The following is a 24392-nucleotide window of genomic DNA, read 5'->3' on the forward strand; positions in this document are numbered from 1 at the left end:
CCCTTCCCCACTGTGCTATCATGCTGGCCCCTCCATTTATAAGAAGATACCATGTAAAAATGTGAATTAGGGGTGCTGGTGAGATTTTATAGCTGGTCCGGCATTTGCCTTGCATACAGCCAATCTGGGTTCAATTCCCAGCATCCCATACGGTCCCCCGAGTACCACCAGGCCCAAAAATATATTTATTAACTCAGAACAGCTGGCTCAATTGACTGAACACATTCTTTGTATGAAGGTGGTCTGAGTCTATTCTCAACAATGCATTGTCTCCCCAAACACGAAGCTAAGAGTAACCTCACACCGCTGGATATGTTACCGATATACACCGCCAAAAGTTTCTCCTTCTGAGTGGCCAAGTGGTAGAACTCATGTCTTACATTTGCTTGGCCCTGATTTCAGTCACTGGTTTCACCAAAAAATGTAATCCATAATAATTGCTAATATATTAGGGTTTTATAATAACTAATGGGCTTCAGTTTTTTCCTGTGGCTAGTTACTTTTCATGGTAAGTATAATTTAAGCACTACGTAAACAACTGCAAAAACACATCTGATTTCATTCGTGTCATTAACTTAATATCTCATTATGAAATCACTTTTATGGACTGTCTTTTCTATAGGAAAAAAACCTTGAAGATAATTTGCAGAGTTTGGCTAATGAATTGGCTCCTATTTACAAGCAGTATGCACCCCTTGCTTACCAAAATCAGGTACGTTTGGATCTTTATTCCGTGCTATTAACATGAGCATCTCTAATTAAATTAAAATTAAAGACCCTCCCGTTGATCGTCGATTTGCTCGAGCAGGCCCAGTAACGTCTCCATTTGAGACTTTGTTGTTACTGTGTCTGATCCTCTCTATATAAACAATATTATCTTTAAAGGTTTTTCAGATTTGACTTCAAACTTGTATCTATTTTGATCAGGCAGCTTTTACAAAATGAGTCCTTTGGGGAACTGCGGCCTCCCTGAGTTCTAGCTCCTGAATCCCAGGTGGTACTCCTAGCACTGCCAGGAGTAATTCCAGAGTGCCAGGAGTAAACCCTGAGCACCAATGAGTCTGACCCAAAAAGAAAACAAAACAAAAAACCCTAAAACCACATCATACATGACACATTTGTAGATATCGAAATAGCACTTGTCAAATTCAACATTATTTCATGGTAAAATCATTCAAAACTAAGAGCAATATGGAAAGGCCCCACCTGGCAAAGGCCTTAAATGCATTATGGATATTCTTCACTGAGCAATTAGGCAAAGTCAAAAAAATCCAGGCCCAAAAATAAAAGGTAAAACCATCTCTATTTCTTCTCACTGGTGTCATCATCTATTTAAAAAATACTGAGAAACACACACAAACTAATTTAATGGTTGAATTTAACCAGTATTCCATATTTTCAAACAATGCTTGTATTTCTCAGATATTAATAATCATGATAAAAATAAATAAATTAAAAAATTGTCTATCTGCCCCCAGAGTGCTAGTGGGACTTAGTAAGGTACTACAGCCACCGCCGTGATTCAAATTGCAGTCTCACATGGGGTCCCCAGAGAATTGCCTGGTATTGCCCCTGACCACACAGTCAAATGCGGTCCCCTGAGCTCAGGGACACATCTCTTACAGTCTGGAGTGTGAGTACCAAATTAGGGGACAGGTTAGATCACCAAGGAGCCAGGGAGAAAGCTTTAGTGATAAGAGCATGTGCTTAACATGTTAAGGGCCCTGCATTCTCAATTTTGGCACCACATGTCCCTACCCACAGCACCACCCAGTGTGGTCCCAGTGTAGGATTGTAAAGCATTCACTCTGGTTCTGCCTCCGGGTGAGAGCAGAGGGCTCAGGCTTGCCTTATACATTCCAGACCCAATTCAATATGGTCATCCACATTCAAGCACCTCTGGGCCATGGGAAATGAAGAGGAAGTAACTTGCACTCCACAAGGCAAACTCAGTTTGTTCCATCAAAAACATAGGATCCCTGAGCATTACCAGGAGAGAGCTATAAGCACAATCAGATATGATGCCAACAACAAAAAAATTTTAAATGACCAATAGGAAACTATTTGAAACCTGAGCATTACTTGATGTGGCCCAAAGAAACAAAACAAAAAAACAAAACCAAAGATTATATGTGACCAATTCTTCGAATTTATTCTGTATATTTATTTACACTGAATTCTAAAAGCCATTATTTAAGGGAGCGGGTTAAAATATATAAGTTTACTCAGGATACTAACTCACAAATAATGTGCATCTCAGCCTTCACTAGGCATGTCATCTCCATGTTCCTAATGCACTGCATTTGCCCTTACTCATGTAAGAATTATTTCTCCTTTTGGCTGTTTGGGTTACACCTGGCGATGCCCTGGGATGACTCCTGGCTCTGTACTGAGAAATTACTCACGGTGGTGTTGGGGGACCATATGGGGTGCCGCGGATCCAACTTGGGTTGGCCACATGCAAGGCAAATGCCCCACCCACCGTACTCTCCTTGCTGCTCCTCGTGTGTAATAATTCAGGCTGCCCGTTCTCATACCCCACAATGATTATAGTCTATGTAAGTGTCATTCTTGTCCATGTGTCCTCAAACACTGTTTTTGTTTTGTTTTACTTTGTTTTGGGGCCAAATCCCACCTGACTCTGCACTCAGGGATCAATTCTGGCAGTGACCCGTGTGCTGGGGATGAAACTGTCCTATCGATTGGCCCCTGTCCTAAAACTCTTTAACAACTCTCTAGGTTGTTAAACCACATGGGCAGAAATGACCAGATCTTGTTAATTTGCCAGAAAGTTGTGGGTTTTGTTGTTGCTGTTTGTTTGTTTTCTGTAACGAGGGTCAATCTGCCCTTCAGAACCATTTTCCGTGCTTTCTTTTTCCAGGTGGAAAATGAACACATTGCCCGAGAATGTCGGCTTGGAACCAAAGAGGGTCGCCCTTTCTCTGGGGTCACTGCTTGCCTGGACTTCTGCGCCCATCCTCACAGGGACATCCACAACATGAACAATGGAAGCACTGTGGTATGTATCTGGCCAGCTCCTGCTGGGCTCAGGTTCTGAACCAGGATAAGTATTTGTACTCTTCGATGGGATTACTGGTTTATAAAAATCATATATTTAATTTTTATAGAAGTGATCTATAAAAATTATATAAAGTACTTTGAGAAACCTCTGTACCAGATCAATGACTGATATCGGAGTATTATATATAATGATAGAGACTAAGTTTAATTGGTGGCTTGCAGTTTTTATGCCTTATATTTGTCTTTTATCGATTTATTTTTGCTTCTTGGGCTCTGCCTGATTGGGCTGGGAGTCACTTCTGGGTGTTCTTTGGATCCTGTTTATCAGAGATGACACCCAAGCTCCTGCCTGTGCTCTAGCCATTGAGTGTTTGCAGTTTAGCCCCATTTTATTCATTTTTCTCGTTTAGCTGATTAACAGACAGCGATTTCATGTTTTCCATTTGAACTTCCTTATGAGGTTAACCGAAATCTGTAGTATTTTATCACCTCTCTGAAACCATCATGCAGATTTTGGTAATCCTGGTTTCACATCACACTGCACAGCTGGTTAAACTCCTCATGGCACAGGTCAAACAGGTCAAACTCAAACTGCTGCTGTTGGGTTTTTGCTTTCTTTTTTTTTTTCTTTTTTTTAATGTTGGTTTTTAACATTTTGGTTTTTGAGCCATTCCTGAAGGTGCTTATAGCTTTCACCTGGCTTCATCCAGCTCTGGACTCAGAGATCGTTCCTGCTAGGGGCTCACAGACTAAAAGTGGTACAGGGACTCAGCCCAGGTTAGAGATTTGCAAGGGAAACTTCCAGCCCAGTGGAATCTCTGCAGCCCAAATGGCTGCTGCTTCGCTTTTGACTTTTACTGGGTTTCTTGCTTTAGTCCTTGTCACTGATATCAGACTGTAGGACTCTGCATTATTTCAGAGTCTCTGGGAGGTATGGGGGACCCAGAGCTTCACCTGGTTTATTAGACCTGGCTTCTAGCAGTAGTGAGGGAGCCCGTGGCAACTGACCTACCATTGCCCAGGCTGGCCTCTGCTCAGCTCTCCACAGAGCTGCCTGTTGACTGAGCAGCTATGCCGGTGATTCAGCCTCAGCTTCCAAGGGTTATTGCAGTTCACTATATAATTGCCTAATGAGTATTGCAGTTAATGAAGCCATATGTAAATTTATATTGTCAAAAATATTTTTGCTGAAAGATCATGCAGGGTACCACATACGGTTCCCTGAGCCCACCAGGAGAAATTCTTGGTCTCAGAAGCAGAAGTAAGCCCTGAGCACCACTGTATGTAAACACTCCCTACTCCATAATTTGAGTTTGTTGTGCTTCAATCTGAGACCAGTTAAGAGAAGCTGAAATTACATATTAGGTGCTGGCAGGAATGATGGAGTAGCCCTTTTAGTGAGAAATGAATTTGCTTCAAATAATTGTTTTCTCAGCTTGTAAGTCAAATTAATTCATCTAATAGGTTAAAGATTTATCACCTTACTTTGGCTCTGTACTAGTTTGATTGATTCCAAGCTTTTGGTTCTTCTTCTATAATATATTCATTAGTGTTTTTTGCATTGCCCTGGTTTCTCACTCAGTGAGATACATGGCAATAGTATGTCCCAACTAAAAGCTTCCCCATTTCTACGTCCCTGAACACATTCGGTTTTGGTGTTGGTTTTGTTCGTTTTGGTTAGTTGGTTAGTTTGGGGTTTTGAGGCTTGGTCCATACCTGGCTTATTCCTGGAATAAGTCTTTTCAGGGCTTATTCCTGGCTCTGCACACACGGATCACTCCTGATTGTTCAGGGGACAACACAGGTCTTCTGTGTGCAAGGCAAGTGCTTTACCTGCTGTGCTATCACTCTGGACACAAGTACACTTCAAATATTACTGTTCTACTCTCTACTATTCTATTCTAATGTATTCTACTCTTCTACTCGTGGTTCACCCATTTTCCCCAGAGTCTCTATTTTTCTTATATCTGATTTTTGTCTCGTTACTTTTATTGTCCCTGAAAAATTGTTTTTTAAACATTTAACTAATCAAAACATTTCTTATTAGAAAAGATTGTCTTTTAAGTTAAGTCTTCAAATTATTTGGTGTGGCTTCATTTAAAACTTTTAGAAGTTTGTTTTTTTTTTTGATTGTTTGGGGACCAACACCAAGGCAGCTGGAAGCTACTTCCTGTTCTGTGTTCAAAGGTGATTCCCAGGGATCCTTATGGCACCATCTCTTTGGTATAGAGATTAAACTGGGACCTATGAAGTGCATGCTGACACTGCGAGCTATCTCTCAAGCACTTTTAATGAATTTTTAATGAAATTTGAAATTTTATTACTATTGATATAATTTTTAGGGCCAGAGATATACTACACCAGACAGGCCACTGTTCTTTCACATGAGAGACCCTTGCATTCTTCTACACTGCATATGGTTCCCTGAGAACTGCTAGGTGTGGCCCAAAAACAACACAAAAAGTTAGAAAGGAATGGAATAGAGTGGTCAATAAGTTACACTAGTAACTTTTTTTTAATTAAAATTTTTAATTGAATCAAAGTGAGAGACACAGTTATAAAGTTCTTCACGATTGGGTTTCGGTCATCTAATGTTCCAATACCCTCCCTTCACCAGTGTATATTTCCCACCACTGATATCCTCAGTTTCCCTCCCCCGCCCAGCCTGTATGGCAGGCCTCTCTCTCTCTCTCTCTCTCTCTCTCTCTCCCTCCCTCTCTCCCCCTCTTCCCTCCTTCCCTCCCTCCCTCCCTCTTTCTTTGGGCATCATGATTTGTAGTGCAAATACTGAAAGACCATCAGGGATATTCCTTCACCTCCTTTCAACACTCAGCTTCTGTCCAAAGCTAGGCTAGAGAACGCCGACCCGGGTTCGATTCCCAGCGTGACGATAAGAGTCGAAAATGATCACTCTGAACTAATAGCTTCTGAATGTTTGATAAGAAGGCAGTGAGTGACCCGGCCATGCCCATTCAGAATGAGATGGGACTGCGGAGACTTGGTCCAGGGCAGACAGCTCAGACGGAGGCCGAGCCCCGGTGGACGTTCCAGACCTGTGTCTCCCCTCTCTTCCCACTCAGGTCTGTACTTTGACCAGAGAAGATAACCGTGAGTTGGGCGTCATCCCTCAAGACGAGCAGTTGCACGTGCTGCCCCTGTACAGACTTTCGGACACAGACGAGTTTGGCTCCACTGCAGGGATGGAGGCCAAGGTCAAGGCGGGGGCCGTCGAGGTGCTGCGGCCCCGCCTGCGAAGGAGGAAACGCTTCACCCAGCCCGTGCCCCGGTCGGGCAAGAAGAGGGCCGCTCTGATGACAGAGGTGCTCGCCCACAAAGTGAGGGCCGTGGAGAAGAAGTTCCTGCCCCGGGTCAAGCGCAAGGGCACCCCGACGGCCAACCACAGCAAGTCGTCACCGCTTGGAGGTGAGGGCCTTGGTCTCGGGTGCTGGACGCTCTTGCCCAGCTGCTCTTTCTCGCCTTAGTCTGTGCTACGCTCTCTGAGATGGCAATCTGGGGTTCTGTGGGGTCTCTTTCTTGATTTTTTTTTTTGAGGCATTTAGGGGCTGGAGCAATAGCACAGCAGGTTAGGGCGTTTGCCTTGCACGCGGCGGACCCGTGTTCAAGTCCCAGCATCCCATAGGATCCCCTGAGCACCGCCAGGAGTAATTCCTGAGTGCATGAGCCAGGAGGAACCCCTGTGCATCGCTGGGTGTGACCCAAAAAGAAAAAAAAAATTAAATCAAAAATACACACCAGGGGCTGGAGCAATAGCACAGCGGGGAGGCTGTTTGCCTTGCACGCGGCCGACCCTGGTTCGATTCCCAGCATCCCATGTGGTCCCCCGAACACCGCCAGGGGGAATTCCTGAGCGCAGAGCCAAGAGGAACCCTTGTGCATGGCCGGGTGTGACCCAAAAAAAGGAAAAAAAAAAGAAATTTTTAGTGCTTTGGAGTTTGTGTCTGGGGTGGGCCACGCCTGTCAGTGCTGGGGGCTGACTCCTGGTTCTGTTGGAAATTTGCTCCCTGTGATGCTCAAGGTAACATTTCGTGCTGGGGATCCCCCTGTATTGTGTTCTGTATGAGGCATGTTGTTTGTTTCTGTTTTGTTGGGGGGCCACAGCCATTGGCGCTCAGGTGGGGAATAGAGGGGGTGCCAGGGCTTAGACCTGGGTATGCGGAGTCCAACGCAAGCGCCCTTGTTTCTTGTCATATTCAGTGAAGGCGCTGATTCTACTTCTACCAAAACTAAAAGTCAATATAGAAAAAGGAGCCATGGGTGTTTCTTCTTGGTTTTCTCCTTTCTTTTTGTGGAATTCTTTTCTTTTAGCGGAAAATACTCCTGTTGGTGCTTAGGGGATGTTCCTGGCTCAGTACTTCATGCCTCAGCTCTCCTGTCTTTCAGACTTCTTTAGTTTTGGGTTGTTGGAGACCTCCTGGTGGTGCTTGGTTTTCCGTGAGGTGTTGGATTGAATCCTGGCTTACTGCATTCAAAGCATGTGCTCCTGCCCATTGAGCTATTGCTCTAATCTCTTTATCTTTTTAAAAATAAATTATTGTTTGATCCCTCTATATTGAAGATATACTATCCGATTTATCTCTTTGACATAGATAAAGTAATGTCACTTCCTTCACAACTTTCTGGATTTCGTTTTTTTTTTTTTTTTTTGAGGTACAGTTGTAGACTTACAAATTTTTTTGCTTGGGTTTCAGTTATACAATGATCGAGTACCTATCCCTCCAACCCCCCATCCTCCCCATCCCACCCTGCCTCTGTGGCAGGGAATTCCCTTTTGTTTTCTCTCTCCTTTTGGGTCATGGTCTGCAAAAGAGGCATTGAGCTGCAATCATGTTCGGTCTATAGTCTACTTTCAGCATGCATCTCCCATCCTGAGTGGATCTTCCCAACACCCTTTATTTGGTGCTCCCTTCTCTATCTGAGCTGCCCTTACCCCTAGCGTGTGCGGCTAGCCTCCAAGCTATGAAGTAAACCTCCTGGTACTTACCTCTGGATTTCCCTTTTTAGCATCAATATAAGTAATCCAATGAACAAATATTATTACTGTTTCACTATTGTCACAATTCTGTTGGACATGTAGCCATTTATTAAAGGGTAGAGAGTTCTGTGGAAGATTTTGTATGTTTGTTTCAGCTAATTACTGTTCCAATGAGCTGTATATAGGTTGAAAGAAGTCTTAACCATTTTATTTTGGTTTGGGGGCCACACTGGGAGGTGTGGGGAACTAATTATAGGATAGTGGGGGGGGGGGTGCTCAATGTGGGCCTCTTATAGGCCAGGCATGTTTTAGACTGTCTAACCTCTGACTCTCTGGCCCTAGAAGAAGAATTCATTGATTGGGGTTGTCAGTAGAAAATTGACTAAGAATAAGTCACTTTTGTTTTTTTCTTTTTGAGTCATTCCTAGCTCTGCACCCAGGAATTAACCCTGGCAGTGCTCAGGGGACCACATGGGATGCTGCGAACCGAACCAGGGTTGGCCGCGTGCAAGGCAAACGGACGCCCTACCCGCTATGCGATCACTCCAGCCCGGCACTTGCTTCTTAATGGAAATGAGAATTGGGGCTCTAGACTCACGGGTCAGTTCTATTGAAGTAAAAAATTAAAAGCACTCCAGAAAGAGGAAATAGCAAGTGTAAAAGTCAGGAGGCAAAATACTAGTGTGGCTGGTTTGAAGGCTTCATCACGATCACGATCATCCTGTTGTTCGTCGATTGCCTCGAGCAGGCCCCAGTAACGTCTCCTTCATCCTAGCCCTGAGATTCTAAAAAGCGCCACATTCAAGGCTCTTTCAGGGTTAGGAGAATGAGACCCATCGTTGTTACTGGTATTTGGCATATTGGGTAAGCCACAGAGAGCTTGCCAGACTCTGACGTGTGGGCAAGTTACATTCGGTCGCCTGTCTGGTTGTCCAAAGCAACATAACAAGGCTTTATAAATGAGAAAATAGCAAGAGAGCCTGGTTTGTGTGGAGGGGTGACTGGGGAACCACAGCTGCAGAGCACCGTGGAGGGAGTGAATATCTCACTCCACTGCTCCAGCCAGGGCACAGATACATGAGTACACCGGAAGATCTCTTAATAGGTCCTTCTAGACTGCATTTTAGTAGAGAAAAAATAAAACTGGTTTCTACTGAAATGAGAGAAATTTTCGTATCGTATTTGACTTAATTAGGTTTTGCTCTTTTTGAGTTCTGAGGCTCTTCAATGCTTGTGGTCCAATTTTCTCATGATCATTTGCTCATGGTGTAATTCTGGCTCTGTGCTTGTGCGTCATTCCTGATGCTGGGGGAACCCTATGAGATTCCAGGAGTCGAGCGAGATGGGCCACAAGCTAGGCGAGCGCTGTGATCCATTTGCTGTCTCTGCCACTCCTGGTTTTGTTTCATTTTTCTCTATTATTGTTTTTTATTTGGGGACCTCACCCAGTGGTGTGTGGGGTTCCTTCTGCCTCTTCATGGGATTTCTCTTCCTGGGTGTCAGTGGATTATATGGGATAGGGAGACCCAACCCAGGGCAAAGGCATGCAAGGGAAACACTCATCGTAGTATTTCTCCAGCCTCTACTCCTGCTTATTTTTTTGATGAAAAATTGAAGAAATGGGAGCAGGGATAGTATTTCTCCCGCTACTCCACTTTATCCCCCTCCCACACACAAATAAGAATTACACGAAATAAGTAAATTATATAATGAATCACAGATTCCTCATATGCTCCCTTTTCGAACTTTGTTTGGTTTTGGTTTTTGCATCGCTCCTAGAGGTGCTCAGGGAACCGTAATGGAATACTGGGTGGACTGAATGCAAGGCAATTGCTCCACCATCACTCTCGCTCTCCCAGTTTTGCTCTTATTATTATTATTATTTTAATTTTGGTAGGGGCCACATCTAGCAATGCTCAGAGTTATTCCCAGTCCTCCCTGTCTTCCATCATTCGAGTTAGAACACATTCCTTACATGTTTGATGCCCTGGTTTTAATCCCCTTCACCCCAAAATTTAAAAATAACAATTATTTGAGACTGATGATAATCTTTAATTTTTGTATCCAATACTAATGACCCTGCTATCTGTGCCTTTAAAATCCAACAGATCCGGAGACCATGCAGAGGTTAATAGATGGTAATGTGATTACTTTGTATGCCACTGATCCCAGTTTTTTCATGGTCAGTTCCCTGGCACCATATATGGTCTCCTGAGCACCCATAGTGTGGCCCAAACCTCCTCCCAATAAAACATATCTGTGACAAGAACACTTTATTCGATTTGTGTAATCTTGCTTCTTCACATCAGGAAATCCAGTGGCTCATAGTTGCCCCTGTCTTGTGATGTGAATGCTGGTTGGAGGGTAAAATCTTATAATGTTGATTCTCTGAAGGCCCTTTCCCAACAAATTTTTATTGATTAGCTTTTGTTTTGGGGTCATACCTGTGTTTCTCAAAGCTTAATCCCAGCTCTGCTCGAGGTTCATTCCTGGCAGTTCTCAAGGTACCATATGCATATCAGTAACCAAACCCAGGTACAAGCAAGGGAAGCACCCCACCCCAGCCCCCAACATATTTTTTCTACTGGTTCAGGAAACTTCTATGATAAGATTCTATATTGTATCATAATGAACAATGTCACCATTCTTTTTCCGTTTCCTCTTGAAAAGACATTCCTCGAGCTGGAGATATGGCTTAACGGGACTGATCATGTGTCTAGCACAGAAATCTGGTTTGATTCAGGCTACAGGAGCCCCTTTCTGAGAATAGACCCTGAACAGAAACGGGTGTGACCCAAAACCCCAAAAACAAAAACAGGAAGTGTATTAACTAGCACTTGGGGGTCTGGTTCAGTGTCATGGCACACCATGGCTATCTGTGTTTCTGCCTTGGTCTGATCAGAGATACACCCTCCTACCTGCCTCACCACCTAAAATTTAGAAAGAATTAGAGACTTTATTCTTTCTTTCTTTTTTCAATTAATTTATTTATTTTGAATACCCATCCCTCCACCAGTGACCATTTCCCACCACCGCGTATCCCAGTATCTGTCCAATCCCCCAACCCATCCTGTCTCTGCGGCAGTCCATTCCCTGTTGTTCTCTCTTTCCTATTGGGTGTTGTGGTTTGTATAAGAGTTAAGCTTGATTTTCAGGGAGAAACGTTGGATGATTTACTTTCCATTGTTTACTTTGTATATATGGAGATGTCGCGCAGCCGCATAAGTGGCCGCGCGGTTTGGAGGAAAAGTCCTAGTTCCCGCATACTCGAGCTATGCTTGTAGAGGCTTCTGGTCTTACTAACAACTTGCTAATGAGGCAAATCCATGTAGGAAACAATATCGATTTTAAGCATCAGTTCTCAAAATACAGATATGTTAGTTCTCTAGCAAATAAATGCTCAATTGAAATATGAATTCATCTTTGATCAGAAGAAACCCTTCAAGGTGTATCATTTCCGTTATACCTACCATGAAGGGGCCAGGAGAGATAGTACAATGGGTGACACTTTTTTTTCTTGACCCTTATTTTTTTTCTTTTTTATATATTAGTTTTTAATGAATCACCGTTAGTACAGTTACAGACTGACAAACTTTTGTGCTTGCATTTCAGTTCTACAATGATCAAGTACCCATCCCTCCACCAGTGCCCATTCTCCACCACCAACGTTCTCAGTATCCCTGTTCTCCCCACCTTTCCCCAGTTCTGTGGCAAGCGCATTTCCTTTTACTCTCTCTTTTTTAGGGTCTTGTGGTCTGCAATGCAAGGATTGAATGACCATCATGTTTGTTCTGTAGTCTACTTTCAGCACGCATCTCCTATCCCAAGCAGGCCTTCTAAACACCCTTGACTTTGTGTTCCCTTCTCTATCTGAGCTGCCTTTTCCCTCTGCATGTGAGGCCAGCTTCCAAGTCGTGGAGCAAACCTCCTGGTACTTATCTCTACTATTCTTGGGTGTTAGTGCATGCATCTGACCTGGTTTCTCTTCTGTATCCCATGGCAGGAGTGATCCCTGAGTGCCGAGCCAGGAATCAGCCCTGAACAGAAACTGGGGACTTCCGGGGTGGGGTAGTACCATGAATGTATACTGCTATTCAGAATTTGATTATGGACTGTGGATGTGATTCCGTGAAAGTGCATATTCTTTGTGTGAGGTCCTGGATTTGTGGTTAATGAAGTTTACTTACAGTACTGGTATTTATATTGTGTAGGGGGATATTTTTTAAGCAGGGTAACTGGGAATTACTTCTTGCTTGTAGCATGGAATTGTAAAATAATTTTACAACTATTTTCATTTGGTTTTATTTTTAAAGGAACAAATCTAGTTCTGCCATTTATATAAACAGCAATGATCACGTTCATCTTTGTGTTATTCTCTAATGTCTGTTCATTAATAGCCAGATGAAGAATATGCGGCCCTTTTTGTCTTTTTATAATTTTGCCCAGAAGAACTTAAAAAAAAGTTTATCCAACGTAATAAGGCTCTTCATCTTTTCTTCATTTTGTTTTGTTGAAAATTTCGGATGTGCATTAATATTAAGGCCTAGTCACTGCCAAGTGGCTCAGCTATCTTGCCTTGCAAAATCAGAGATTTTGCCCTGTGTTACAAGGTTTCTAGATTATATGGTTGGAGGGAGAAAGTTTAGATTTCTGAATTTGATCTACGATCGCCATCTTCCCAGCCCTGATTCTTTTTACCACTGCCACTTTCTTCTCTCTTTTTTTTTTTTTTTTTTTGCATCTAAAAATCTTTGCTTTGGGGCTGGAGTGATAGCAGATCGGGTAGGGTGTTTGCCTTGCACGCGGCCGACCCAGGTTCGATTCCCAGCATCCCATATGGTTCCCTGAGCACCGCCAGGGGTAATTCCGGAGCACAGAGCCAGGAGTAACCCCTGTGCACCGCCAGGTGTGACCCAAAAAGCAAAAAAATAAATAAAAATAAAAATCTTTATTTTTGCACTTCCCCAAACTTCACAAACATAGAGAAAGGTCATGAAGAAAAGTATTTCCACTTAACGTGACATTTTTTTTTCTGGCATGGCAGCGTGGATTGCCCTCAGTGACCAACATGATTACTATGTTTCTTCCTAAGTGAACAAGAGACAAAACTTAAATTTTCTTGCTTTTGTTGTTGCTTTTTGTGCCAAACCTGAAAAGTTTACTCCTTGTGCTCAGGGATCAGTCCTGATGGGGCTTGGGAACAATTCAGGGTGCTGGGATTTAATCTGGGTCAGAGGCCTGTGAGGCAAGCACTCTACCCACTTTACTATTGTTGTGGCCCAATATTTTGTTTTAAATACGGGCTTCCCTTGCAGTTCGGGAATTGCAGTTAGTATAGGCGATTTCGGGTATTCTAGGGGATTGGTTTTAGTTTTCAAATGTGCAAAGCATTTACTCTACCCTTATGTGTTAGCAGCAATTATACTTTTTCCTGAAGATTTTGAATGACTTCTTATCAACAACAACAAAAAATTCTGTGTTTCTCTCTTCTCCCAGCTACTTGCCAGTTAGATGCTTTCATTTCCAGATGCATTTATACATTTTTCTTGGCTTTCTTTTCCAAACTTGCTCTCATATAATCCCTAAAATGGCTCTAACCATTTTTGGGGGGTAATCAAATATTGCTGTGGGTCATTCTCATTCATTCCACTGTAATCCATTTATGTTTCACGAAGTAAATGATGAACCTTCGTTGCCAATTAGGTAATTTGCCTTTCATTTATAGTTTTTAAATGACCTAATTGAAAATTAGGTCATTTAAACGAACCTTCCTTGCCAATTAGGTAATTCACTGTTCGTTTACAGGGAATTTGGGGGTGGGGGGCGGAGTCCCCCATGTGCTTGGGAGCTGTTCCTGGCTCTGTTCTCAGGTGTCCCTGCTGGCTTGCTCAGGGGACTGTAGGTGGTGCCAGCGTGCACGGACCAGTGCCTTAAAACTCGAACTGAACCTCGGTTTGTTTTCAAAGGTTCTGGCAACATTCAGACCTCCTCCTGGGGGGTGGGGCAATAGTGCAGCGGGCAGGGCGTTTGCGTTTGATTCCCAGCATCCCCCGTGGTCCCCTGCGCAGGGCCAGGAGTAATTCCTGCGTGCACAGCCAGGAGTAACCCCTGTGCATCGCCTGGTGTGACCCCAAAAGCAAAATAAGTAATAAAACCTCCTTCGGCAGTCTTATGGTCCCCTAAGACTGCCACATCCACTGGCGGTGCTTTTCAGAACAATGCGACCAGTACCACCCCCCGGGCTATCAGAAAGAAATTGCCATCCCCGCTGCAGGATGCCTGCTGCAAAACCCGGCGGGGCTCGTGCACCTGCTGCAAAACCCGGCGGGGCTCGTGCACCCGCTGCAAAACCCGGCGGGGCTTGTGCACCCGCTGCAAAACCCGGCGGGGCTCGTGCACCCGCTGCAAAACCCGGCGGGGCTCGTTCACCCCCTGCAAAACCCGGTGGGGCTCGTGCACCTGCTGCAAAACCAGGCGGTGCTCATGCACCTGCCGGGCCCTGTCTCGGGGCCCCACCCCCGGTGCAGCGGTTCCTCCTGCCACCCCGCCCCGCCCTGCCCAGCGACCGGTGCCCGGCGGTGCTCATGCACCTGCTGCAAAACCCGGCGGGGCTCGTGCACCTGCTGCAAAACCCGGCTGCGCTCGTGCAGCTGCCGCAAAACCCGGTGGTGCTCATGCACCTGCTGCAAAACCCGGCGGTGCTCGTGCACCCGCTGCATAACCCGGCGGGGCTCGTGCACCTGCCGGGCCCTGCCTCGGGGCCCCACCCCCTGGTGCAGCGGTTCCCCGTGCCACCCCGCCCCGCCCCGCCCTGCAACCTGTGCCCGGCGGTGCCCATGCACCTGCTGCAAAACCCGGCGGGGCTCGTGCACCTGCTGCAAAACCCGGCGGGGTCGTGCACCCGCTGCAAAACCCGGCGGTGCTCGTGCACCTGCCAGGCCCTGCCTCTGGGCCCCACCCCCGGTCCAGCGGTTCCTCCTGCCACCCTGCCCCACCCCGCCCTGCGACCTGTGCCCGGCGGTGCTCATGCACCTGCTGCAAAACCCGGTGGGGCTCGTGCACCCGCTGCAAAACCCGGCGGGGCTCGTGCACCTGCTGCAAAACCCGGCGGGGCTCGTGCACCTGCTGCAAAACCCGGCGGGGCTCGTGCACCTGCTGCAAAACCCGGCGGGGCTCGTGCACCTGCTGCAAAACCCGGCGGGGCTCGTGCACCCGCTGCAAAACCCGTCGGGGCTCATGCACCTGCTGCAAAACCAGGCGGTGCTCATGCACCTGCTGGGCCCTGCCTCGGGGCCGCACCCCCTGGTCCAGCGGTTCCCCCTGCCACCCTGCCCCGCCCTGCCCTGCGACCGGTGCCCGGCGGTGCCCATGCACCTGCTGCAAAACCCGGCGGTGCTCGTGCACCCGCTGCAAAACCCGTGCACCTGCCGGGCCCTGCCTCGGGGCCGCACCCCCTGGTGCAGCGGTTCCCCCTGCCACCCCGCCCCGCCCTGCCCAGCGACCGGTGCCCGGCGGTGCTCATGCACCGCCTGCAAAACCCGGCGGGGTCGTGCACCTGCTGCAAAACCCGGCGGGGCTCGTGCACCTGCCGCAAAACCCGGTGGTGCTCATGCACCTGCTGCAAAACCCGGCGGTGCTCGTGCACGCGCTGCATAACCCGGCGGTGCTCATGCACCTGCTGCAAAACCCGGCGGGGCTCGTGCACCTGCTGCAAAACCAGGCGGGGCTCGTGCACCTGCTGCAAAACCCGGCGGGGCTCGTGCACCTGCTGCAAAACCCGGCGGGGCTCGTGCACCTGCCGGGCCCTGCCTCGGGGCCGCACCCCCTGGTCCAGCGGTTCCCCCTGCCACCCTGCCCCGCCCTGCCCTGCGACCGGTGCCCGGCGGTGCTCATGCACCGCCTGCAAAACCCGGCGGGGTCGTGCACCTGCTGCAAAACCCGGTGGTGCTCATGCACCTGCCACAAAACCCGGTGGTGCTCATGCACCTGCTGCAAAACCCTGCGGGGCTCGTGCACCCGCTGCAAAACCCGGCGGGGCTCGTGCACCTGCCGGGCCCTGCCTCGGGGCCGCACCCCCTGGTGCAGCGGTTCCCGTGCCACCCCGCCCCGCCCCGCCCCGCGACCGGTGCCTCCCCGGGGCCGGTCCCCCCTTGCCGCGCGTCCTCACGAGGTTGCTTCCTCCCTGCCAGACGACGAGGAGCCGCCCTCGGACGCCGACGAGCCGCTCTCGGACGAGGCCCTGTCGGACGAGCCGGGCGCGGCGGGCCCGGCGCGCGTGCCGCACATGGACGAGTACTGGTCGGACAGCGAGCACATCTTCGCGGACGCCAGCGCGGGCGGCGTGGCCGTGGCGCCCACGCACGGCTCGGTGCTGATCGAGTGCGCCCGGCGCGAGCTGCACGCCACCACGCCCGTGCCGCGCCCCAACCGCAACCACCCCACGCGCCTCTCGCTCGTCTACTACCAGCACAAGAACCTCAACGAGCCCCGCCACGGCTTCGAGCTCAACAGGATCAAGTTCGAGGCCAAGGAGGCCCGGAAGACCAGCAAGGCCTGCGAGCAGCGGCCCCCGGCGCCGCCGCCCCCCGCGGGGCCCGACCTGGGCCCCGGGCTCAACGAGCTGGCCCAGATCCCCTCGCACAAGGCGCTGACCCTGACCCATGACAACGTGGTCACTGTGTCCCCGTATGCGCTCACGCACGTGGCGGGGCCCTACAATCACTGGGTCTGAAGGCGGCTCCCCGCTCGACGCCTTTGCCAGCGCGGTGTGTTTCCCCAAGGTGCTGTTCCAAGAGGGTCATGCTGTCATTTTTATCTTCATCTCACCCACTTGCAGGCTGAGGTCGAACACAGAAATCGGGGTGGGGCTTTCTTAACTGTGACTCTATTTTGACAATTGGGAGAAGGTGCACATTTTCAGCGAAAATCAAGCTTTTCTAGTTTTGAATACGTAAAGAAATGTTTTGGTTAGCTGTTAACCTTGATAGAATCACTCAGTTTGGTGCTTTACATTAAGTCTGTTTACTATGAAACCAGAGTCATTTTTAGAGGATCTTAACAGGTTCGTGTTCTACGATGTAAAAATCAAGATTCACAGTGTTAACTCTACACAGTTCCTGGTGCTTAACCACAATGACACAGTAAAAAATAAGCTGAATTATTTCATGGTGCCATTGTTCCAACATCTTCCAATCATTGCTAAAAAATTGGCATGTTCCTTCGAAATGAACCGATGAAACGTTTCGCTCAGAATACCACTCCTGTATCAAATTATTCACTCTTGTCAGTAATGGTTGGAGGCTGTTCATAAATTGTAAATATATATTTTAAAAGCACTTTCTATTTTTAAAAGTAACTTGAAATAGTATAGCCTAAGAATTCTATTGTTTATTGTTTGTGCATATTTGCATACAAGAGATCATTTATTCGTGCTGTGTAGAGTTCCATCTTTTTCGCAGTCTGTATTCTGATCAGGTGTAATGTTTGTGTTTTCAATGTGTCTTTATCCATTCAAACATTAGTTATAAAATAGATCATGCAAAAATCGTTGATTATCTCTAATTCTGAAATTGAAAGCTTATCACCAATATTGACTCACACTGTCTATGGGATTGGGAATGCTCTCCTGATATTTCTAGCAGTTGTGGCCCCAGTTTACTTTGATCCAAGCTTTCTCAGTCCGATCCAAGAGAGATAATTCCAAAAAGAAAGGGGCATAATGGGATTCAGAAGAGTCAAAGGCTTCTCGTGTTTAAAGGTGATAACAAATACAAAAAAAAAATAGTAGCAAGAGACCTACCCGTTCGAAATTGCCTTATTCTGAAATCCTTCTGGTATGGAACAGAGATAAATGCCTCTAAAAAACGGAAAGTCCTTGTCTTCATACACCCCAAACAAGCCATTCGAAAAATAATATTGTTGATCTGATTAGTCCATTTAATGCTAATACCTAATCGTTGGAAGCATTTTCACTATGGTGCCAGGGATCAAACTCAGGACCTTTCACATGATGTAAGGCAAGTGCCCTACTGCTGAGTTACATCCCTGTCAGAATGTTTTCATTTTGTAAAAATGATCGTTCGTATTCATGCTTTCTGATAATTGCCTATGTTCTCTGGGAAAGAGGGAAGTGGGCATTCTATTTATTTTACTCCTCACTTTTTTTCCCTCTTTGTTTTATTAACACATCCTGTAGCGAAGGAAAAGGGACCGCCCAACAAATGTTTTTAACAAAGAAGAATCTTCGATGAAATACTTGATTCTGTTAAAATGTAGAGGTGCTATATCATTCAAAGTGTCTGATTCCTTGGGAGTATGGAATTCCTAATGGTGCTTCTCCCTTGGAAATGCCATTGGAAACCCACAACCGCTAACACTCACAATTTTGGTGCAAAAACGCAAACAGTTCCAGAAGCTCTATAAAATAATACTCATAACTTATATTAAAATAATATATGGTGCACAGTATCAGTTTCAAGCTTTTGACTAATCCGAGTAAAGGAACATGAAGGGATTGTAAATATACTGTCCATTGACACACCATCATCTTGTACAAATCGATTTTTTTGCTTCTTGAATATGTAAAATAGGGTAATTCATTAACTTGTTTAGTATTTGTGTGCCTTAGATTTCTGTTGAAGAACATGTATATTTTTGTGAGTTTCAGGTTTCTTATAAATATAAGTATATAAAATAAGTGATTATTGTTTCAGCTGCTTCAATAAGACATTTACTAGTATTGGATTATCAGGAACATACCCTATGGATATTTCATTTTAGATTTTAGACCTTAGATCTCACTAGCAATTATTTCCACACTGTTTTCAATGGGAAAAGCTTAAAGACCTTTCACTCATCCAACCATCTCCCCATTCTCCCATTATAAACTTATTAAGTAACAGCAAAATTTAAGTACTACTTTTGTTTTTCTTTGAATCATACCCATGACATATTAATGTTAAATTTAAATCCTAAATGATACTCTTTCAGAAAAATTGTGATTTCCTCCAAAATAACCCATTGTGGTATCTCTATAGCAATTCAAATTGTGTGTCACTAATTTACCAATCTAAACTTGAAGCACCAGTGTTAATTATAGGAATGTTGGAAATTGTGAAGTTAGTACTAATTCACCAAAATAAGTTAGTGAAAACAACCAGTCACAAGTGTGATGTTTTCATTCATTCCTTTGTTATAATTCACATTATGGATATTCTCCTTTAGTTATAATCCCATGGTGGCAACCTCACAGGATCCCTACTTTGTTGGCCTATAATTATTTTATCCCCCTTTGTCTGCCATGTGATTTTTTTTTTTTAAAAGCTGATGCTTATTCATTGTTCAGCATTGTGATTGTATGCTGGTTCCACTGCTTCTAGAATGCTCTTTCTCATGATTCGATGAAATAAATTTCTTTGAAATGATTTTTTTTTTCATTCAGAAAACCAGTCATCTACCATTGTTTCTAAATTTCTATGTTTTACTGAAATAATTCGCTTTTCTCTTTAGAGCTCTCAAATTGGGTTTTCGGTTTTATACTGAACATAGTCATTGAATTCACTGGCACATGACTCCCAAATTAGCCCAATCTACTCTTAATAAGTTACTAGTGTAGCAATTATACTAAGCCCTGCTACCCTCAAATCCCATTTCTATCGCCATCACTGAATTTTTTTGTGTGCTTTGTCAACCCTAACTACATATTTTCAAGATATCCACAGAGTATCAAGTAACACGTCATACACCTAATTGAAATATATTACTGGGAAATGAGACTAACTGAAATGCTGAGCTGTTTGTAGATTTTTTGCAACATACATAATAGCAAAATATTTGCATCTTATACGACTTTCCACCATCTTGAGTATGCAATCTGCATGTGGATGAAACAATTTCATTTGTAAAAGAATCGCCGTAGATGAGACTCATGAACAATTTCCTTCAGACATAAAACCCAATACATATTTAATTGAATGCATATCCTTGTATAAATGCGATAATTCATAAGAAATATCCTACTTCAACATCAATACTTCACTGGACATCTGATTATCAGTTATTTCACAATAGCATGTATGGAAATAATCCAGGACCCCTTTAAGTTTAATCTCTTTATATTTGGGTGGGGGGGGCTCTCTTTATTTTGCTTGGGGTAACTATTTGGTGTCAGAGATTGAATTCAGGCCTCCAGGAGGCAAAGCATGAACTCAAACCCTTTAAACTGTTTTCTTGGCCCTAAATTTAGTTTCTTAAAAGCAAATTATATTGACACCTTTATCTGGGAAAGATTTTAGCATTGCACGTCAATTTCCACCAGTTGTGGGCACAGCATTTTCTTTGAACATGTCAAATCGGTCGCTATATGTGAGTTAATGTATAGCTGTCTCTTATTTCACAACTCTTGATGCATGGAAAATTGTTTTCTTTTTGTCAAGATTTTGTACAGTGGTGATGTTTGGTCTTGTTTTATAGAAATCAGTGATGAGAAATGTGGAATAAGGAAATGTGCAAGTGGCCTCTGACAGTGCTGGGACCTACCTTAGCAGTGAAAAGAGCTCAAACCCCATGAACAGATGTCAATGTTGGAGTGGAATTATGTTTGTAATTGGAATTTCATAGTCAAATGAGGGCCACTCTGGTTAGGACAATCTGACAACAAAAGATTTGCTCACCCAAAGGTTATTTTATCACTGGAGAATAATCTTACTTTGGTACAGAAGTATTTGGGTGTTTTTCCCCAAAAATTCCAGGGAAAGAAGGTGGATTAACATTTTCGCCCCTGTGGCTTCAGGGAAAGAATTTGGATTATGGTTCTAGGGTTGGGGATATAGATGAAAGGGCTGGAGCACGTTTTGCCTCTGTTGCCCTGAGTTTCCCGATGCTTCATTTCCCAAGCACTGATGAGAGTACCTCCTGAGTACCAAGCCAGGAGTAGCTCCAAGCAATGCTGTGTGTGACCCTAAAGGAAAATTTCAGACACTGGGGTCTGGGGTGATAGCTCCAAATTGGATAGCACCTGCCGAGCATGTGTGAGGCCTTTCGTTTAATCCCCGAGACCCCATTGTCCGTCCCCTCAGTAAGGCATTGCTATTGCTGAAGGTGGCCCCTATTGGTCCCTATTTTAATTAAAAACAAAAAATCTCTTCATATAACCTGCTTGGGGAAATATGCATTTCCCCCCTGCTGTGTAGCTGTCCTGTTAATGCCTACAAAACTGTGGAAATAGTCTTACTTGCTATTTTAGTAAACAGATAGCAAATGCTTATACAGTGCAACTTTCATTTCTGCTGGAATAAGTTTTAGACATAAATAGGGAATTATATTAGATTGTTTAAAATTGTGGAAAGTATATTTCCATTGTATATACTACCTAATTGTATAGTCTATTTATGGTTCCTATCTAGTTGGCCTCACAATTAAGCCCCATCATAGTTTGTTTTGATGTGGCTGTATACATATATTAAGAGTATTTTTAAATTGTGCACAAGTCCTAAACTTGACTGTAAGTGTATTGAACTTGTAACTTCAATGTCAATAGTATGGCACATTTAATCGTGACAGGGTCAATGCCCTGATTCCTGAAGGAGTCCGCATTTGTCGAATCAGATTGTGCTCTGTGCTGAGCATTCTCACAGGTTTAGAAAATGATGATGTTCTTGGCTCTGGAATGCAAATTGGAAAGATTCATGAAGTCTATTAAAAGCTGAATTTGTATTTTCTTAGGACATGCTGGGATTAATTTGCCTACTTTTGCTTTTTCTTCTTCTTTCGAATAAAATAGAATCTAAGTTCCTGTGTTAATTTCAGAGTTTGAAGCTGACTTTCATGTAGGACACCAATCTTTGACCACATTGAATTCTATAAACTCGACTTCTCTGTCCCCCAGTATCAGCATGATTTCTTTCAATCCCTGCTGCTTTTGGATACTCAATCCAACATGTTGTTGGACTCAAAAGGTATTTCTTTATTGCTTTATGTAATTCAAAATTATTTCTTTAAGGCGTCACAATGTTTCCTTGGGCACTTTGCAATATTTGATATTTCTAGCTTTAGAAATCCTTTTCTGGGTCAGAGAGTTGGCTTGGTGAGCTGAGTGCAGGCATTGCAGCAGGAGATCGGATTTCCATCCCAGCACCACGTGGTCCCCTGAGCAGCGTCCTGAGTAGCCACCGAACACCACGAGACACAATCTAAAAACAAAAATCCACCACTGGGGCCAGAGAAATAGCGCTGTGAGTAAGATATTTGCTTCGCATGCCGTCTGATTGTGTTCCATCCTCGACACCACACGTGGTCCCCTGAGCACTGCCAGCTAGAGCCCACAAACGAAAAGAATGATAGAACCCCACTCCTAGTCTTCATAGGCTGTACATTTTGTGGGGGTGGTGCTGGGATTTACCCAGGTTCCGACAGACAAGGTAAGTGCTCTACTACTAAGCTCCATTTCCTAGCCGATGCTTATGCTCCTTTGTCCCCAACTCTTACGATCTTACTGGGTCCCCAAGCTTTCCAATTTGTTCAACCGTAGATGACTCTTCCTTAAATTAAAACAAAATCTTGATCTATCAGTAAGAATGACGTTCAGCTGTTAATGTATTATCTGGCTTGGGGCTGAAGAGAAAAGACAGCGGGGTGAGCATTTGCTTTGCATGCGCCTAACACCAGTCGGATCTCCAGCATGCCATGTGTTCCCATAAGACCAGCAAAAGTAAGCCCGGACCACTGCTGGACATAACCCCCCCACCAAATATATATATATATGTATATATGTATATATATAACATAGCTGATTTAAACCATTTCCCCCTGAAAACAACTTTTGTAAAGTTGTTTTTCTGCTACCTGCTACCTTCATTCTCGGGACACCTGGTAATGATGGGCTATTTCCCAACCACACCTGGGCTCCTGGCATTCGAAGCTTGCTAACCGGCCTATTGAGTTCTCTCTATAGCTCCCAACATTTAAAGCCTTGGTTAACAGTATAGACCAAATGTTTCCAAAAATAGAAAGTTTGTCCTTAGCAGTTACTCAGAAAGGCTTTCTCTTTTGGGGAAAAGGGGAAAACAAAAACATCTGTTAATAATTGTTTTTATTTGAGGAGAACCTACAGAAAATTAATCTGGTTTCTTTTCTCCTTGGCGATTGTCTGCTTACCTAGCCAAAAACTTTTCACTTTTCTTTCTTTGTGTTTGTTTTATTTGGGGGTTAGACCCAACCAGTGGTGCTGGGAAATGATTCGATTGGGTGCTGGGGATGGCCTCCCGTGGTGCTCAAGGAACCATGTGCTGCCAAGACTGAACCTTAGTTTCCCATAAGCAAAAGAATACAGACCCCGAAGCCATTTTGCCAGTTCATCATTGTTGTTTTCTTGAGTTCAGTGCCATTCGGTATATGTCCAATCTTTTCCCACTTTTCATTCTTCACTTGTTCTGATTTTTCCTATTAAAATTATATTGCTTCCTCCCTCTGCTGTTTGGTCTCCATTTTGTATTTGTTCTCTGCAGAAATACTCATCACACATTTGAAGAGTAGTAATGACCTTGGTCAAGTAATCTTTTCACGTCTTTTGACAACATGTTTTACAAATCCTTTAGGAATAACTGCTTAAGAGAATCAAACCTTTTGTTCAGTCCTTTTCAGTTAGAAACAAATTCAGTTTTTAGGAATCAATGTGGCCATAAGACAAGAGTTTGGTACAGAGTATCTATTCTAACAATATATGACTCTCAACTCATTTATTAGTGTTTGAGTGTTTTATTAAAAAAAATCATATGAGGCTAAAATTTCTAGCACTATTTCTATATGGCTTTGCTATATCTGTATAATGCATCATACTTATTATCAATTGACCAGTGACTTTGAATTAGTAAGGGATCTGATCTATAGAATAGACTTTCTTTCTGCATGTTTTCCTTAATCTCCCAGCCTAATTTTGTGAATGGTATTCCTGATGTAATGTAAATTCACCGCTTTGAAATTTAGTTGTTGGCAGTAACACTGTTCTATAATGTTCGTGGGAAAAGGTTTTTTTAAAGATGAGCTGACAGCAATTGGAAGAATTTTTAAAGAGGGTATAAGTCAGTCATCAGAAACACAAATACAATGGGGGAGCTAATAGGTTCAATGGAAAAAAATTGTGTTCCTATTAGCAATCGGCTAGCTTTTTATCAACACCAGAAATTCTTTTAGTATTCCTCTCCAATGCAAATCAGAGCTATTATCTGGAAAATAGTAGCTCAAAATGATAAACCATTTGGAAAGCATAATAATAAAAATTATCCTTGTGCAATTTCTCTTAATGTTTTTAGGTTGTCACACTGCCTTAATAAATGTTTTCTCTCACATTCTGGGAATTCGGATAAATAATTTTCCTATCTTA

At 44.4% G+C, this 24392-nt stretch overlaps 1 protein-coding gene across 1 annotated transcript in view; it reads left to right on the forward strand.

The window, feature by feature from the left end:
• The window catches only part of TET1 (tet methylcytosine dioxygenase 1), a 125183-nt gene extending 108438 nt beyond the window's left edge, over nucleotides 1-16745 (forward strand). The window contains 6 exon segments of the mRNA XM_056113373.1: nucleotides 623-712; nucleotides 2882-3019; nucleotides 6102-6444; nucleotides 14182-14249; nucleotides 14251-15471; nucleotides 15513-16745. Coding sequence (XP_055969348.1) covers nucleotides 623-712; nucleotides 2882-3019; nucleotides 6102-6444; nucleotides 14182-14249; nucleotides 14251-15471; nucleotides 15513-16745 — 3093 coding nt within the window.
• The last annotated feature ends 7647 nt before the right edge of the window (nucleotides 16746-24392 follow it).

The sequence above is a fragment of the Sorex fumeus genome, unplaced genomic scaffold, assembly GCF_029834395.1.
Source record: "Sorex fumeus unplaced genomic scaffold, SorFum_2.1 ptg000020l, whole genome shotgun sequence".
NCBI classification, from domain to species: domain Eukaryota; kingdom Metazoa; phylum Chordata; class Mammalia; order Eulipotyphla; family Soricidae; genus Sorex; species Sorex fumeus.